The 16,921-nt window shown below is 41.8% G+C and overlaps 1 protein-coding gene across 2 annotated transcripts in view; it reads left to right on the forward strand.

The window, feature by feature from the left end:
- The first annotated feature begins 1,227 nt into the window (after nucleotides 1-1,227).
- SNX2 (sorting nexin 2) overlaps nucleotides 1,228-16,921 on the forward strand; it is a 30,652-nt gene continuing 14,958 nt past the window's right edge. The window contains exons 1-4 of one of the 2 annotated variants that reach the window (XM_071580477.1): nucleotides 1,228-1,361; nucleotides 8,741-8,858; nucleotides 15,399-15,562; nucleotides 16,797-16,863. In XM_071580477.1, the coding sequence (XP_071436578.1) occupies nucleotides 1,254-1,361; nucleotides 8,741-8,858; nucleotides 15,399-15,562; nucleotides 16,797-16,863 (457 nt within the window). In that variant the 5' untranslated portion in view covers nucleotides 1,228-1,253. Of the gene's footprint in view, nucleotides 1,362-1,865; nucleotides 1,936-8,740; nucleotides 8,859-15,398; nucleotides 15,563-16,796; nucleotides 16,864-16,921 lie in introns of those variants that run through there. The other variant, XM_071580479.1, reaches the window with a different exon arrangement.

A 16,921-nucleotide genomic window follows, 5' to 3' on the forward strand; every position in this document is an offset into this window, starting at 1 on the left:
TATTAAGATCCTTTCAATCCCTTAAAATTCTATGATTCTATGAACTATTTATGGCAGTGGCAGTGACATGGGAAAGGGAAGGAAAAAGGGGATGCAGAAAGGGGATTGGGGGGGATGGAATGGGGAAGGGAATGGGAAGGGGAAAAGGGTGACAAAGGGAATGGAGCTGGAGATTGGGATGGGGAAGGAAAAGGGGAAGGGGAAGAAGAAGGGGCAGCATGTGGGGAGCGGGGTGGAGATGGAGATGGGGAAGGGAAAGGGGATGGAGAAGGGGCAGGGGAAGGTGTTGGGCCAGGGGAAGGGTCCAGGCCAGGGGAAGGGGCAGGAGCCGGAGCAGACAAAGGCAGGTGCAGGGGAAGGGGGTGGGAAAGGTACAGAGACAGGAGAAGGGGCAGGGGCAGGAGGAGGAAGGGGAAGGGGCAGATGCAGGTGCATGGGAAGATTCAGGTGAAGGTGCAGGGCAGAGCCAGGTGGAGGCAGGGGCAGGGGAAGGAGAAGGGATAGGGGAAGAGGAACTTGTAGGGGAAGGGGCAGGGCCAGGCAGAGGCAGGGGCAGGTGAAGGTGCAGCTACAGAGCAGGGGCAGGGGTGGAGAAAAGGGAAGTGGCAGGGGCAGGCGAAGGCAGGGGCAGTGGCAGGGGCAGAGACGGTGACAGAAGCAAGAGGGGCAGAGGCAGTGACAGTAGCAGGGACAGGGACAGTGAAAGTCACAGTGACAGTCACAGTGACAGTGGCAGTGACAGTCACAGTGACAGTGGCAGTGACAGTGACAGTGACAGTGGCAGTGGCAGGGACAGTGGCAGTGATGGTGGCAGGGACAGTGACAGTGGCAGTGACGGGGCAGTGGCAGAGGCAGTGACAGTAGCAGGGACAGGGACAGTGAAAGTCACAGCGACAGTGGCATTGACAGTGACAGTGATAGTGGCAGTGACAGTGACAGTGATAGTGGCAGTGGCAGGGACAGTGGCAGTGGAAGAGGCAGTGACAGTGGCAGTGACAGGGACAGTGACAGTGGCAGTGGCAGGGACAGTGGCAGTGACAGGGAAAGGGACAGGGACAGGGAAAGGGACAGGGGCAGGGACAGGGACAGGGCCAGGGGCAGGGCCAGGGGCAGGGACAGGGGTAGGGACAGTGGCAGGGACAGTGGCAGGGGCAGCTGCACACGAGGGTCGCTGCATTCGCGCCTGCCCAGCCCCGCGCCGGTCACGTGCGGAGGGGCGGTCACGTGCGGCGGGGGCGGGGCCGCAGGGGAAGATGGCGGCGGAGCGGGAGCCGCCGCCGCTTGGGGATTCGCGGCCCGCAGACCTGGAGGAGCTGGAGGACGGCGAGGACCTCTTCACCAGCACCGTGTCCACCCTGGAGGTGAGCAGAGACCGCCCTTCGCCGCAGGCCCCGAGCCTAGTGGGGCCGGGCCGGCGCTCGCCGGGCCCTTCCTCTCCTCTCCTCCCGCCCCTGCCCCGTCCCTGTGGGGCCGCTCGTACCTCGCCCTGCCCGCGGCCCCTGCTCCGGCCAGGCCTCCCCTTTCCTCCTGCCCCTGCCCCGGCCCCACCGCTGGGGGCTGCCCTCGGGGCTGCTTCTGACACAGCAATCCCACAGCTCCTGTCTGCCAGTGCCACTATCCCAGGCCGCCGCTTTCCCTCCTCTTAACCCCTTCTTGTGCCGCCGGGGTACTAAACATTCCCACCTTTCCTCTTCGCAGTTTCGCTGCGTGTGTGTGTGTGTTGTGTCCGTCCCCTCCCTCCCGCCTTAGACTTAGAGGGGATTAATAACAACCCATTTTCTTTGTTTGGCTGCTTTCCGAGGCTTCGTCCTCTTCCAGTTTCCAAAAATTTGCAGAAACTTATTTCTCTCCGAGGTTTGTTCCACGGGGCCCGGCTCAGTTCTGGGCTGCGGCGGCTGCCGGGACCTGCTGGAAGAGGAGATACCAGAAGTGCTGGTGTGTGCGTTCGCTGTGGTGGGCCCCTGCCTTGGCCAGGGGTTGTGGTCCCGTTTCACCTGTGTGTTTTGCCAGTATCTTCTGGGAGAACATTGATTCTACACAGTCGCCCATTTAAAAAGAAAATTTTTCTGTTCCTCTTTTCCTGAAGATTTTTCTGTCCCTGACCTTTACAGTAAGAGGATAGGTACATGTTTCTTTGTTTTTACTCTAGCTGTTGCCTGTCCTTAACAAAAAAACCCCAGTGTACAAAGAGGCTTTTAAATGTACTTTAAAGTCACCTGCCTTCTCTCAAGCCACTTCCTTTTTTTCTTTCTTTTTATAGATGCATAATCGGTGCATTAATAGAAAAAGATCTGTGGAAAAATGCTGTGAAGGAATAGGAAATTATGTGAACCTACAGGTTGCAAGAGTAGACTTCTGTGGATGTTTGTATGACACAGCGTGTATTGCTGAAGTCTTGTTCTGTGCACTGAGAAAGACTCCAGTGTAACATAAACAATATCTTCATTGATATGGTCTAGAATTAAAGCTGCAGGAGATAAGATAGATTTAGTGTCTAAATCACAGTAACAATGAGAAATCCTCATTCTAATGACTAAAAAGTTACGCTTAACTGCAAAAACTGGCAAGAAACACACTTTGTATTGGTTGTTTTGGCTGACAGTTCCACTGTGCTGCTGTGTTTGTGTACACAGTCTTTTTGGAAGACAGTCTCTAAGCAGAAAGAAGAAACCTCTTTGCTTATACAGAAGCTTTTAAAAGCTGTGTTAGTAAAGCTTTTTTTGACATCTGCTTAGCTACAGCGTTTGGAGAAGTGCCTTAATCTTGTGATTTTCTGTCAGATTTGTAAGGAAGAAGTCGTAAAAATTGTCTTTGGACTTCTCACTAGCTAAAATAATGAATTCAGTGTATAGGGCACCATATTCTGTAGAAAATTGATTGTCTCATGATGTGGGCCTAGTTATACTACTGTCTTGAGTGTTTCTTTAATCTGATAAATATTCATAAAACAGCTGATCATAAATGGCAGTGGGAGTTCTGTAATAACAAGAGAATCATGCTTTTTTAATTGGTTGTATATTTGTTTGCTTATACCATAGGTGAGAGTGTGGCAAGGGTCAGTGAGGTCCAAAGCCAACTTAGAAGGCTTTGGGACTTTGAAAGGCTTCCCAGCTGATTCATCTTGAAGCTGTCCATTTACTTCTAGTGCTACTTTTTGTAATGGAAAAATACATGGAGGAACTTGAAAATGATCAGTAAGCAGCAGATGTAGTAATCTATCAAGGACTGTCCTTTAGGCCAGGGTGTGTAATAATCTTGCCAGTTTATTGGTGTATGTCAAAGATCTGCAGTATGCATTTGGGTTTTGCACAGGAGGCAAAGCACTAGATGGTCACAAGAGCCTAGATGGCTTTAATGTTATCCATTCAGTTTAACAGTGGCAATTATTGAGGGAGCAGTAAAGACTCAATTGGAATATCTGAGAGGAAAATATTAAATCCTTCAATACAGTACTGTGCCTTTGAAGATAGTTAAGTTTATATCCAGGATTAATTGATGTAATTGTATTGGAAATGTGTCTCTCATTGCTTGATATTAAATGCAAGCTGCAGTGAAGGCACAGAGGCATTTGCTCAGGTGTGTCCATGTGAGTCCTGTGACTTTCTGCTGGAAATGATGCTGTTCTACTGTCAGGTCTGTTCTCTCTGCCCATGCTCTGAGTTGTGAGCTGCTGTAACCCCATTTCAGACAATGATGTGTGTTAACCTGAACATCTGTTAATAATATGATGATCACCTTTTGTCAGCATACTGTGTTTTGACTGCAGGAGTCTAGGAGTGATCCAGACAAGTAGTTGAATTCATCTGGGGAGGACCCTACTTTAAAAGGAGGGGAGGACATTCAAACATCTAGAGCTATAATTTCAGCCAACAGAAAATGTGAGAACTTGTTCTTATCTCTTGATAAGTCAGAGCTATAAAATACTTAAGTTATTGCCTCCAAATGTAATGAACAATAAAAGAAAATTGAGCTTGTTGTTGCCATTGTAAATTAGAATGGGTCCATGAGCCTCTCGCTAGAAACTAGTTTTCAGGAAAACAAGGCAGGATCTCCTGACTGTCCTGCCTGCCTGGATGTCCTGGCCATTGGGTGTCTTGGTTATTGAGTCCTTCACATAACCTTCAGCTCAGGAGTCCTTCAGAAATTTCACAGGCATATACATTTCAGGAAATGAATGTGTTTGTGACATTTTGTGAATCCTTAGCATCAAGTTTAAAATTTCTAAACAGCTATGCTGTTTGTCAGTCTCTGGGCCCTGAGGTTTTATGTTAGTCACATCTTCCATTTCTTGTCTGTGATGCAGATTTTCACTGTGCTAACTGCTGCCTCCTTGGACAGCCATTGTCATCAACCATAGTAGCTGTACTTCGTGGAGATAAAAAAGCAAAGTTGGGGTCCTGCCTTTTAGCCTGCATATGTAGAAAACTGTAACTGGAATAGCTTAATATTCTGAGGGTTTGCATGCATGGGTGCTCTTTGGGTTTTTGAGAGGCTGAATAGCACTCCCTGACCCATTAGCTGTGCAAAATTAGCAGATTATTAGGAATTATTGACTCTAGTTTCTGGTACATTTGGGGCTGTGCCTTGCTGGATGTTTGTGGTTCCCTGGGGGCGATGTGTGTTTTGAGGAGAAGAAACTAAGCTACATTGGAAAACTCTTAAAAACAAGCTGATGTAGCATTCAGACCATGAATAAGTTTTAATAAGTTTTTACATGTTGTCTTTTTCATATAAAGTCCCAACTGTTTGTGAAGATGCTTAACCCCATCCTTAATTTATGTTATCTGAGAGCGACAGCTGTCTAAAAATACCAAAGAGTTACAGAAAGTTTAATAGACTGGGAGATACCTTATTCATCTGTCAGCTTCTTGCACTTAGTTCCATCTGGCAGCTGTGCCCTGCGCAGCCACTCATGGCCTCCCACTGGGTGGAAGACAAGGTTTGAAGGGTAGAAGTGAGAAGACATGTGGGTAAAGATGAAGAGAATTTAATAGGTGTGGCAAAAGCTGGTCACACAAGCAATATAATTAATTCATTCACCCCTTCCCACGGGCAGGTGTGTGTTCAGCCATCTCCAGGAAGATGGGGCTTCATTACGCCTGACGGTGACTTAGTGAGACAAATGCTGTAACTCTAAATATCCTCTCTGTACTCCTTCTTCCCCATACCTTTTATTGCTGAGCATGGTGTTACAAGGTGTGGGATACCCCTCTGGTGAGGTGGGGTCAGCTGTCCCAGCTCCATCCCCTCACTGTTTCTTGTGCACTCTCAGCCTACTTGCTGACAGGGCAGTGTGTAACCACAGTTCAACCATAAATGAAATGTCAAGACTGTATTGTCAACACTGTTTTGGTTGCAGATCCAAACTGTAGAAGTCTACAAGCCATTATAAAAAAATTAATTCTATCCTGGCCAAAACCCATACACAGCTGAAAATCACTTTACCTGTTAATCATCGGCAAAACTAACTTTAATACCTCCTATTCTGAAAAACAGAACTTAATGTTTATAACAAATGTAAATCTATTCTATCAAGAATTATTATTATCGAACAAATAATACACAGAGTATCAGTTTCACTGAAAATGTTCTTGTGTTAGTTCTAGACTTTGTGTCTTGTATACAAATTATACCAGCTGCATTAAACTTTTCTTCTTGAGCTGTCTGAGGTTCCCCTTAAAGTCTGTTTGAGTCTTTTCATTTTGCAAATATTCTCATATGAAATTAGGAGAAAGCTGTCTGTAACTGCTATACTAACTATAGCTGTGAAGCAGAATTTTTGACGAACAGCACCACGGGACAGGATCTTTCTCAGGTCAGCAACAGAAAGAGACTTGGTATTTATAACCATTCCCAGGAGGAATGTGTTTGTTTCTTAAAACTGGGAATAGCTCTGGATTGACCTGTGGTTAACTTGTTGCTTTAGGCACATAAATACTTAGTATTTCATTATAAGGTTATAAACTCTACTACTGACGTACATTTCCAAGTGTTCCTTCTTTGATGTTCTTTCCAGGCTTTAGGGCAAAATCCAGCTGAGAGTTTAACAGACTGCTCCTTTTGGTTTTCGTCACTTCGGTTTGTTTATTGATTTCCCCCCATCTTATATATGTGCTTTTTAGAGAGTGGCAAAGGGAGGGAGGTATGACCTCTCATTTGGATGGAGCAGTTTCTTGTTGCAACCATAATCTGGTTGCATTGGGTTTGGGTGACATGAATTTTCTTCAGAGTGGCTGGTGTAGGGTTGTTTTTGGATTTGTGTGGAACACAGATGTTTTTATTATTGCTGAGCAATGTTGATGCCTACATGGAGCCAACCCCTCCTCTGTTTTTTGTATTGCCAATGCTGGTGAGGAAGTTGGGGGTGCATGGGAGACTGCAGCAGACACAGCTGGGGCAGGTGATTCAAATTGACCAAAGGGATATTCCATCCTTGATGTATGTCATCATGCTCGGGATATAAAGTGTGGGGGAGATGGAAGAAGTGGGGAATGTTTGGAGTGTTGGCCTTTGTCCTTCCCAGTAACTGTTACATGTGATAGAGCCCTGCTTTCATGGGGATGGCTGAACACCTCCTGCCCGTGTGTCTAGGTTTGAGGGGAAAAGCCAAAATGTTTACCCACAAGCGGGGCAGGGGACCTCCTCCACAATAATCACACCACTCTTTATCAGATTTAAGAAAAGGAATTTTAATACAAGAAGGATAACTGTTCTTAACTGCTATATATAAACAGACTAGTGCAAACCGCTTCCCCAACACCACAAGAAAAAAAAACCAACAACAAAACCCAGCAGGTTTTTCTCCGGGAGGAAAGTTATACTTAAGCAGTGTCAATGTCACAGCCCGGCTGGCTGCGGAGTGAGTTTTCCAGTCCCTGTCCAGCGAGTCAGACGAGTGGTGAGCTCTCAGATGAACTCTGTCTCTTCCCCCTGTGTACCTTGTCCAAGAAGCAGGAAACACGAACAGCCAGAAGCAGTGCCGGGGCAGGCAGGAGCAGCGAGCGGCCAAAAGCAGTCCGGGCCAGGCAGGAGCAGCTTCCCTCCTCGGCAGCCACCGCTCCCACGCTCCCACGTTCTGTCGAGCTAAGGAAAGAAAGATGTCCCCCAAAACAAAAGAGACAAACCTGCCCCCATGCAAGTGATCAGCAGTTAACTACTTCTTTTGTTAACTGCTGGCATGGGCAGTTAGTGGCAGGGGAGAGAATTTACATAATAATCCCAAACTACAACACCGTGGGAAGCAGTGAGTTAATTCCTTGTTTTGCTTTGCTTGTGTGTGCAGCTTTTGCTTTCCCTATTAAACTCTTTATTTCAACCCTTGAGTTTTCTGGCTTTTACCCTTCCCATTCTCTGCCCGATCCTGCTGGTGGGGAGTGAGTGACCAAGCAGCTGTGTGGGGCTTGGCTCTGGCTGGGGCTAAACCACTACACTGGTTTAGAGGATTATAATTTCCCTGGTATTATTGTATTTGCTTCTTTCTTCTTGTGTCTTCATCAGGGTAAAGCTTTCCAGGTCAGTAGTCTTGATTTCATACTCTGTTTTCCTCTGTAGAACTATTTTGTACTGCATCTGAATTTGTCTGACAGAATTTTTACTATTTGTACTTAGTACCCCTGTACCATAATTCCAGGTATGCGAGGTCTGGGTAGACGTGAGGGTCAGAACATACACTACTTTTGCACAGCCGGTTATAAGGACGACACAAAATACAACTTGGACAGACTTTTTCAGAGTCATTTCAGTATTTGTCAGTCTTTTTAGTCTGCGGTGTTTGTTGAAGTGTAGCATGAGAAATTTGCTATTTTTTTGAGTACTGGTTCTGAAATTATGACAACGTTGCAAAAACTAGGAAGGAAGTAGTGTCACAGCTTACAGACGCCCCTTAAAATGCATACAGTCATGAGCAAATATCCTGTTGTTGAAACTCCTTATCTAGCTGCACTGGATGTAGTTCTGAGAAGTGAGTCTTGCAAATTTTCTAGTACTATGGCAGTAAACATAGTAAATACTTAATTGAAGAAAGATTTCCTAACTGATGCACTGATCTTCAATTAGGTGTGTGTTTTGTAAGCAAGCTGTGCATTTGGTGGCCCAGCTTCAATGTTGCTTTAATTTTCCTGAGTGTCTTCAAGACAGCAAGTTCTAGTTGTCTGTGAATTAAAAGAACCATATCTATGGCAAGCCTAGTTTGCATGTACAGTGCAATGTGACCCTCTGTGGCAGTAATCCTGTAACAAAGCTATCAAAATTTCTTAAGGCTCCAAGCAACCTTGAATTATTTGGATGGCATTAATGATTTTTTTTTCAGTCTCTGAAAAACTGGTGCAGAACACTTGGAGATTTCTTTATTAATTTTTGGCTATGTACAAATCCAGATTAATTTCAAGCCTTTCCAGGAGGAACTTAATAATGAAGGTACATTTGGCAATACTAAGGAACTTATTCTTGGTATTCTGTAGCAGCTTTTGCTTCACATTAATTAAACCTGAGGAAACTGGTGACTCTTTATTTTTCTCAGACAAAGAAATGGAGAGTTGTTGACTAGGCCATATCTTTTGTTCATTGTTCCTGTGCTGGGAGTGGGAAATGGAAATAGCTGACAGCGTTTCCTTTCTGTACATCTTGTCTTGGTTTCTTTGCAATAAATGTTTGTTGCAATTGTTCTTCAACACATGACAACTGGTTGTCTGCTAATTATTTTACTATGTTTGTTTTTTGTTCTTTTTTTTTTAAATAAAAGTCAAGTCCGTCATCTCCAGAACCAGCAAGTCTTCCTGCAGAAGACCTCAGCACAAACTCCAGTGGACCAAAGCCAGCAGAAATCATGCTGGATGGTGACAGAGAAGACCTCTTTGCTGGTAATTACCATTTTCTTCTAATGTGCCTGCACAAACTGTTTTGCCCTTGGACTGGCAGGAATGTAATTTTCTGAGAGGGAGGGTTGAAACCTGGTAAGCAGTTTGACACTGTTGTACAGGTTTCTTTCTTGTAGTACATTAGTTAATTATGTTTACTAAATGCAAGTTTCTCAGTGGTTTGTACTGTCAGTGTGTAGTATGGAAGTGTTTAGCTGGTCACCATGTTCTGCTGACAGTAATAGTACTTATCATTCTGTGATTAAAAATGTTCAAATCTGTATGAAAAACATGACTAAAGTTGCATTCTAGTTTTCTGTGTAATAATATTGCATAAGCTGTCCCAGTCATTTTTCTAACTACAAAGAGAGAGAATTCAAAAATAATGCAAACTGGAGGGTGTTTCCTTCTTCTTAAAATTCTTGTTTTAAACGAAAAGTTAACAAAGTGGCACATGGGACCAGTTCTGACATTTCACTGGCATGTGGTTGTGTCTTTGGCAGCTGATGGTACTGAAAGTACCATCCTAACATGGATTATTGTTGCTGTCAATTGCAGGTGTAGGAGCATTAACTATTCAAGAAAGAGGGTGTAGTATTTGGAATCTAATATATATGTCAAAAGATGGTTCTGAATATTTTATCTCAATTCTAGTATTTTCCATATTGCTACATGTTGAGTAAGTCAGCTGGCAGTGTGCTGTGAAGACAGTCCTTATCTCATCTTCAGAGTCACCTGATGTAGTCAGTTGAAAAGAAGCTTTATAGCCTTTAGTTTTGTTCTATCTTGTATAAATACATGTATACACATGGTCATTACCTTTGTTCTAAACTTCCTAAATTTCTCTTTCCATGTATTTGAACTTAGTGTTTGCTCACGACACTGTTAGAATGTACTGAACTGGTTTACTAACTCTCTGAAAGTGTTTTAAAAGAAAAAGGGAATAAAGAATAGAGCAGTAATCTTTTCCTTTTTTTATTTTACCTTATCAGTTCTTTAGCAATGAAGCTTTCTAGTACTAGTTAGTAATTTGATTATTTAGCTTCAGTATATAAAGCCAGCTTTTTATAACCATAGAGCCATCTGTAATGTGTACTTTAGGAAAGCCTGTTCTCCTTTGGATAGTATTAAGAAAAAAAGGTGGCTGGAGTAAATATTGAGAAGAGCCAGACAGAAGGAACAAATGTTTGTAGCCAGATTGTTTCAACTGAAATGGGTGCTGTGAGAAAAACACACAGAAAATCTGATTCAATGAGTTTTGAGTTTTGCTGTGTAGGACATTCTCTTAAATGTTTGCAGCACTGAACTGAAGGTTTCTAACAGGCTGCACATCTAACACCGCTGAGACTGGTTTTTCAAAGTTCAATTTATATACAGAGTCAGCTAATACTCTCAAATAGTGGAAAAAACAGGTCTGATTGATGGACCCTGAGACAGAAAATGACATTTTTCACATTTTCCTATTCTAAGCAGAAAGTTTGTAATGTAACTGTAGTGCAGTTGAGCCCAAGTGATGAACTTTTGTCATTGTATCACTGTCATTCTGAAAGGACACTCAGGAAAACTGTGTCTAATTTGTGTTGCAGTATTGTGCACTCACAAGTAAAACTCTTTTTTTCTTAGGACTGACTTGCTGGGCAGTATAGAAACAGTGTGGGAAAGTCAGTATGAGATATCTATTTTATTGCTTCCAGCATGATTGCTTTCTATGAGAGCAGGACTTAATTTATAAGTTAGTGTGACTGTTTTTCTTTCCTTGACATGTTGAAATTCCAGAGAAACCTATCTTGGCACAGCTTATAGGAGCACTTAACTGGAGGGAAGAAAATGAAGCTCCAGAGCTTTGTACCTTCTGTTGTTCCTTCACATTGAATTACTTACTAGACACTATGAAATCCAGGCAAAGGAAATCCTGTGTGTAGCTCCTGAGAGGAGGGACTGTCATGCTTAGGGATCAGAAATATTTCTAGTTTTTCAGACTTTCTGGTAGACAGATGTGATAGGATCCCTCTTTGGCTGTTGTAGACTTTAATAAATCTTTCTCATTATTCCACCTAATGGAAAAGGAGAAGAAGCAGAACAAATTTTCTGTACTGTTTTAATTCAGTACAGAACCTGGGAATTTTTTTGCTTTTTCGATTATACTTAAAACTCCGTTGCTATTATGTTTCTGTGGCAGCTGCAGGATAGTATGTGCAGTAAAAGGATTTAGATATTCATTACCTTGTCTCTAGCGACTCATGAGTGAATTATTAAAGCTGGGTTTCAAAGGTGGAAGAAATGAGTTTTCCAGCTTTCATTGAAAACCACTGATGTTTGCTGCTGCATTGTGGTTCTTGGTTCTGTAACAAAGCAAACTGTCTTGCTTTCACCTTAAGAATAAAAGTCAGAATGTTGATTATTTGCCAAAAAAAGACTTGATTTATCTTACTCTGTAGAGCTCTTACATGCAGAGAACATAATGGTGAGTTACTCCAAACGAGGTAATATTAGGTGTATCTTGAGAGATTTTGGGATTTATCTGAAAACTTGACTGTCCATTAGTTGCTGTTTTACAGTGAAGAACTAGTTATTGGACTAGTATTCCAAATTGTTGACCCAAAGTTCAGTGTATAACTGCACAGTTATGCTGTGGACAGGGCACACCTATCTGTGCCCTCTGCCTCTGGTGGTCCAGGTGGTTACATATCTATGACGATATGTTGGTGCTCTATCACTTTATCAGAGAAGTGGAAAATTGTATGTTTTTTTCTCTCCCTTAGTCTGGTAAAAGATTACTGTCTATGTTAGTTTCTTTTTTCATCTCTCAGAGGTGTTTGGGAATGGATTGAGTTATGCAAGTATCTAGCAACTGTAGTATGGGGAAAAGTCAATTAATTGGATGCTATAGTGATGTTTGTTTTTATTGTTCTTTTTCCCACGACTTTGGGGCATGATAGGTTTGTCTTAGGCTTGTTTCCTTGAAGTTGAGATGAAAAAGGAGATGACAATTCTGTGGACCAGACAAGATGTGTGTGTATTTTAGGCCCATCAGAGCAGAAAATGTTGTAGCTGATAGTGTCTGTCAGGCTATTGTCATGTGATAGGTCTGGCAGAAAGAGTTTGGTGCAAATGCTTTGCTGCTTCTTAGAAGCTGGTTCTTGTGTTCCAGCTTTTTTTCTGCGAGTAACAAATGCACAAAAACATGTCAACCTACAGTTTTGAAGTCAGAAGGTGGTCTTATTAATATCTGACTGATCTGTTAAAACTATTTCTGTTGTTGTTAAGGTTGTGCTTAGTACTCCTGGTATAACAATCAGGGTCATGGGCTATGACTTAGATACAGTAGGTCTTACAATCAGTTCTGTTCAGTTTTGTCCTGAAATACTGCTACACTTGGAGAAGGCTTTTTTAATAGCTTATCTTCTGTTCCAGACAACGGTTTCTGCTTATGTTTACTTCAAATTTATGTGTTCACATGAGCAAACTTCCAAAGACAATAAGACAATTTAAACATTCAAGCTATGTCAGAGTGGTAGAGGTCTGACATTTAGAAGTGTGACTAGTAAAAATAACTCTGGGCTGAAGTGAGTTGCTAGGAAAGGAAGCATCAGCAGATGCTTAAGGTCTTCAATATTTAGCAGTAAGAATAAAGCAATACTAGGAAAACAAATATTTTCAAAGAAAGGCCTTAGATACTCTTTTTCATGTTAAAACCAGAAAATATAAAATGTTGCTTGCCTTTCAGTTTTGTTTGAATATCTATGAAAGTCTGTAACTTGAAATTATGAAAAGCTTTTCCAGCAGGTTCAGGGAAGTGACCATTGCCCTCCACTCAGCCTTGCTGAGGCCACACCTGGAGGCTTGAGTCCAGGTCTGAGGCACCCACTATGAGGGAGACATGGATAGACAGGAGTGACTCCAGTGCAGGGACATGAAGATGATGAGACTGTAATGTGTACGGCATAGGAGATGAGCTTGAGAGCTGTTCAGCCTGGAATGGGGGGAATCCTGCAATAGGTATAAGTACTTGATGGTAGGGAATGGAGAAAAAGAAGCCAGACTTTGCAGTGGTACCCACTGATGGGACAGGAGGCAGTGGCTACATATTTAAAAACAGATAATATGCAAGAAAAAAACTATCAGTTTTCTTTTCTTTGTCCTTTGAGAGAGATGGTTTTGTTTTTTTATAGTTCGGGAGTATCATCAAGCACTGGCAGAGATTATCCAAGGAGCCCGTGGATTCCCTATTCTTGAATGATCATACTTATGATCATCCTTGAAGATGATCGAAACACATCTGGATGTGATCCAGTCCAGCCTCCTGTAGCTGTTTCTGCTCAAGGAGAGGAGTTCAATTAGTTAATCTCGGAAGTCCTTTCCAAACTCAGCGATTCTGTGATATGTTCTGTGATATACTCCAAAACAAAATTATGACAGTAAACTTTGTCAGCCTCAAGCCAGAATGAGTACCTGCTTCAAACCAGGTTAAGGCATATTGATCTTGATGATTTCTCTTCCATTTATTATGGGCTTTGGTCTCAAACAACATTTAAGTACACAGTCATTTTCATCCCCGAATAGAGAAGTGTGATTTTGTTAATTTATGAAAACTATTAAGGATTAGCAAAAATAGTGTTACAGTAGAATGGAAAACAGAACTAACAGAGTATCTGTGAGTGTGATGCCTTAAAAGTCCGTAAAAAAGACTCCATGCCAAATTTTGGCAGGAGATAAGACAAAGGGTAGTCACTTTAATGAGCACCCAGACTCGCCCAGGAATACATCGACACGTGTGTGGGCAAGTTCTCATTTCCATAGCTTTTATAATATGATCCATCCAATCATCACATTACACATTTCCAGTTCCACCTCTCTCCCACCCCAGTCCCACTCCCATTCCACCACACAAGAATTGGGTCTGGGGTTGGTGAGACCCCCTCTTCATCAATCCTCCTCTTCCTCAGGCTCCTGGAGTTCTTCCCATGTTCTAACTTCTGGGTCACTCTGCCCTGTGTTTGTGTCTTCTTTTGATACCCTTCAATCTTGTAACTTAAAAAAGAGAGTAGACAGCTGAGGAATTTGAGATTCCTCTTTGGGGATTAGGGGTAGTGATAGACATTAAACTCAAGCTGCTGGAAATATTAACCCACTAAATCTACTTTGCTACGGCTACTGTGTTCCTAAAATCTGTAAAATGTGAAAATCAAAAAATCAAAAATCGTTCCTGCATCAGTGGCAGCAGGTATACAGTTAGGTGGTTTTGATATGTAGATTGTGAAAGATCATAGTATTTCTCCTTTTTTTTTCAGTAAAGAATACATGTGTCATTGGATGCTATTGTTCTATTTTTTTCTTGCTAGTACATTACAGGCAGTTTTGGAGAAGCAAATAATCCTACATGGGACAAAAAAGGGACTTTTTTTACATGTAATCTAACTATTCCACCAATTTTAAAGTAGATCTGATCTTCAAAACTCCTCTTAACTGTTGAGTAAGGACTAGTTATATTATGAACTAGGCCTTAAAAGTTGGAAAGAAAGATGGAGTATTTTCTTTTGAAAATTCAGTGGTTCATTTAAGCAGAAGTTGCAAGCTCAAGTCTTTTCAAAAAATGCAGAGTAAACTTTTTTTGTAACTTTGTGTAACTTGGAGTGAATCTCTTTTAATGCATTTTCTCCTGCTTGGCAAGTACTTGCCACAGGAAGTCCAGTTTGTAAAAAAAATTTGAGCTCGATTGGGAAGTCAGTCCTGGTATCAGTTGATTGTTCTGTAGTTCATGTTATCTTTTAAGGAACTGGAATTCTTGAATATGCACATCTAGTGAGCAGCATTGTTCATTTATTTGAACTATAACAGGCACTTCTTTATGCCCAGAAAGTGTGTGGTTTGCCCGTGGTCAAAAACAGTTAGTGGAGGAAAGCACACAGGATTTGTAGAGCAGAGGTTTCATCCTCCTTAAAGAGAGGGGATGTGTCCATAGTTTAAAGAAAGTAGGTGGTTTTAATGAACTGTTTTAAGCCCACAGAGACTGGAGATAGAGACTAAAGATAGTATTGCTAGTCAGAAAAATTCACCTGCTAATACTGCTATTGTACAGGTTGTGGTGGGCTACAGATGTGGCAGGGATGGGGGTGTAGTATTGTTGTGTAACTTCATTCAATATATGGCATGGTCTGCTCAGTTTTCAGCCTATATGACTAAGTCAGCTGTTGCTCAGCAAAACAGGTGGTGAAAAAGAGCTGTGTTTAAAAAAAATCCTTAGTTTTCACAGTATCTTATGCATAAATGAACCGTGACTTTAAAAGACTCCTTACTGAACAGTATACAAAAAAAAGAGCAAAAAAGAGTAATATTAATCTTACTTTAACCCAGTCTGCACTGCAGGCTCTAATGTCACATTTAGTTTTAGCTATACATTGAAATTATCCTGAACAAATGTATGCTATTTATCATCGTTCTTTAGTGTGTGTGTTTTTTATCTTTGTGATGCTTCTCCATCTCTGTTTCACAAGAACTTCATAACTAACTCAAAACGTTTATCTACTCAAAATGTTTATCTAGAAGCAACAGAAGAAGTTTCGTTGGACAGTCCAGAGAAGGATCCAGTACTTTCCTCAGAACCTACTCCTGCAAGCACTCCTGTAACACCTACTACATTAGTAGCTCCCAGAATGGAATCAAAAAGTGTAACAGCACCAGTGATTTTTGATAGATCCAGAGAAGAGGTATGCAGTAAACTTCTCAATTGTGGAAATGTCTTGTGGAATTTTTGGTTTTTCCTTGCAGACTCATGGCATCACACTTTGCTAATGTTTAGTGTGACTTTGAGTCATGAAAATACCGTAAGAATTCACTCCTGAGGTGATTACACTGGAGATCCGTAGTGTGAGGAGAAAGAATTTCCATTCCTTTAGAATAGGTATTTTCAAATTATGTGTAGGAGTAAGCTGAGCTTGATACATGAGAAATGTTAATAATGTAAAATAACTTCTACTAGCATTTTACAGGTCAACTTGTATTTCTGAAACTGTTGTTAATGGGGAAACGGAAGAAGTAGTCTTTGGAATTATCCTGCATAGTAACAATCAGCTGAGCATAATGGTAGTTTTAATGTTGCTGTGTGCATTGGTGTTCCAGTCAAAGCCTGGGTGTTGCTGAATGCCATTCATTCTGGAGAGTTCTTTTACTAGACAGTGGCTTTGCTAAGTGGCTTTGCTACCTAGACAGGTAGGTCTTTACAAACAAGACCTACCTGTGACTTGATCACAGGTGCTTCCCCAGATACCACATGATGGCATTTGATGCCGATTTTGCCCCTTAAGCCCTGGCACACTGCCTCTTCTGCCATGACATTTCTTAAGATGTCTCGGTTTTTTTGAACTTACATGTACTACATTAAAGATTATGAAATTCTGGAAGATTAGAAATTCAGAGAAGTAGCAGTAAATTTTTGATCTGCTGCATTTCCCTTCCTAAGCTCCTGTTCTACAGATACTATTAATGGAAAGGAATGCCTGTCCTTTGATTAGAGGCACATGGAAACATTGCAAATGGGAGTGGGTTTGAACCACAGTGTCACTGTAGGTCATACAATGAACATACCTCTAAGTTAAATATTTACTGAAATTACTTAGGTGAGCAACTTCTGCAAAAAGTCTGCCATACTAAAAGCTTTTGCAGGAGGGCTTAAAAGTTAAATCATAGAACCATTTAGGCTGGAAAAGACCTTTTAAGATCATTGAGTCCAACTGTAAACGTAGCACTGCCAAGTCTACCACATGATCTCTGTTACAGTCCCAGTCAGTGTTAGAAATTTTATTCACATTGGAGACTGGAAGTGTTTTTTAATTGTGCAAACATACCAAATTTTTCTCCTCCTTCCTCTATACCCTTATCCTTGTAACTGTATATAAGATGAATGCATGTTTCCTTGTTAAATGTAGCAAATCTTTTACACAGATTGAAGAAGAATCAAATGGGGATTTGTTTGATATAGAAATCAATGTATCAGACCCAGAGAAAGTTGGTAAGTTCCTTGAGTCTAGCAATTCAGACTGTCAAGTTCTCTGAAGAGTATTATTAAA

This window comes from Pithys albifrons, chromosome Z, assembly GCF_047495875.1.
Source record: "Pithys albifrons albifrons isolate INPA30051 chromosome Z, PitAlb_v1, whole genome shotgun sequence".
In the NCBI taxonomy this organism is placed as follows: Eukaryota; Metazoa; Chordata; class Aves; order Passeriformes; family Thamnophilidae; genus Pithys; species Pithys albifrons.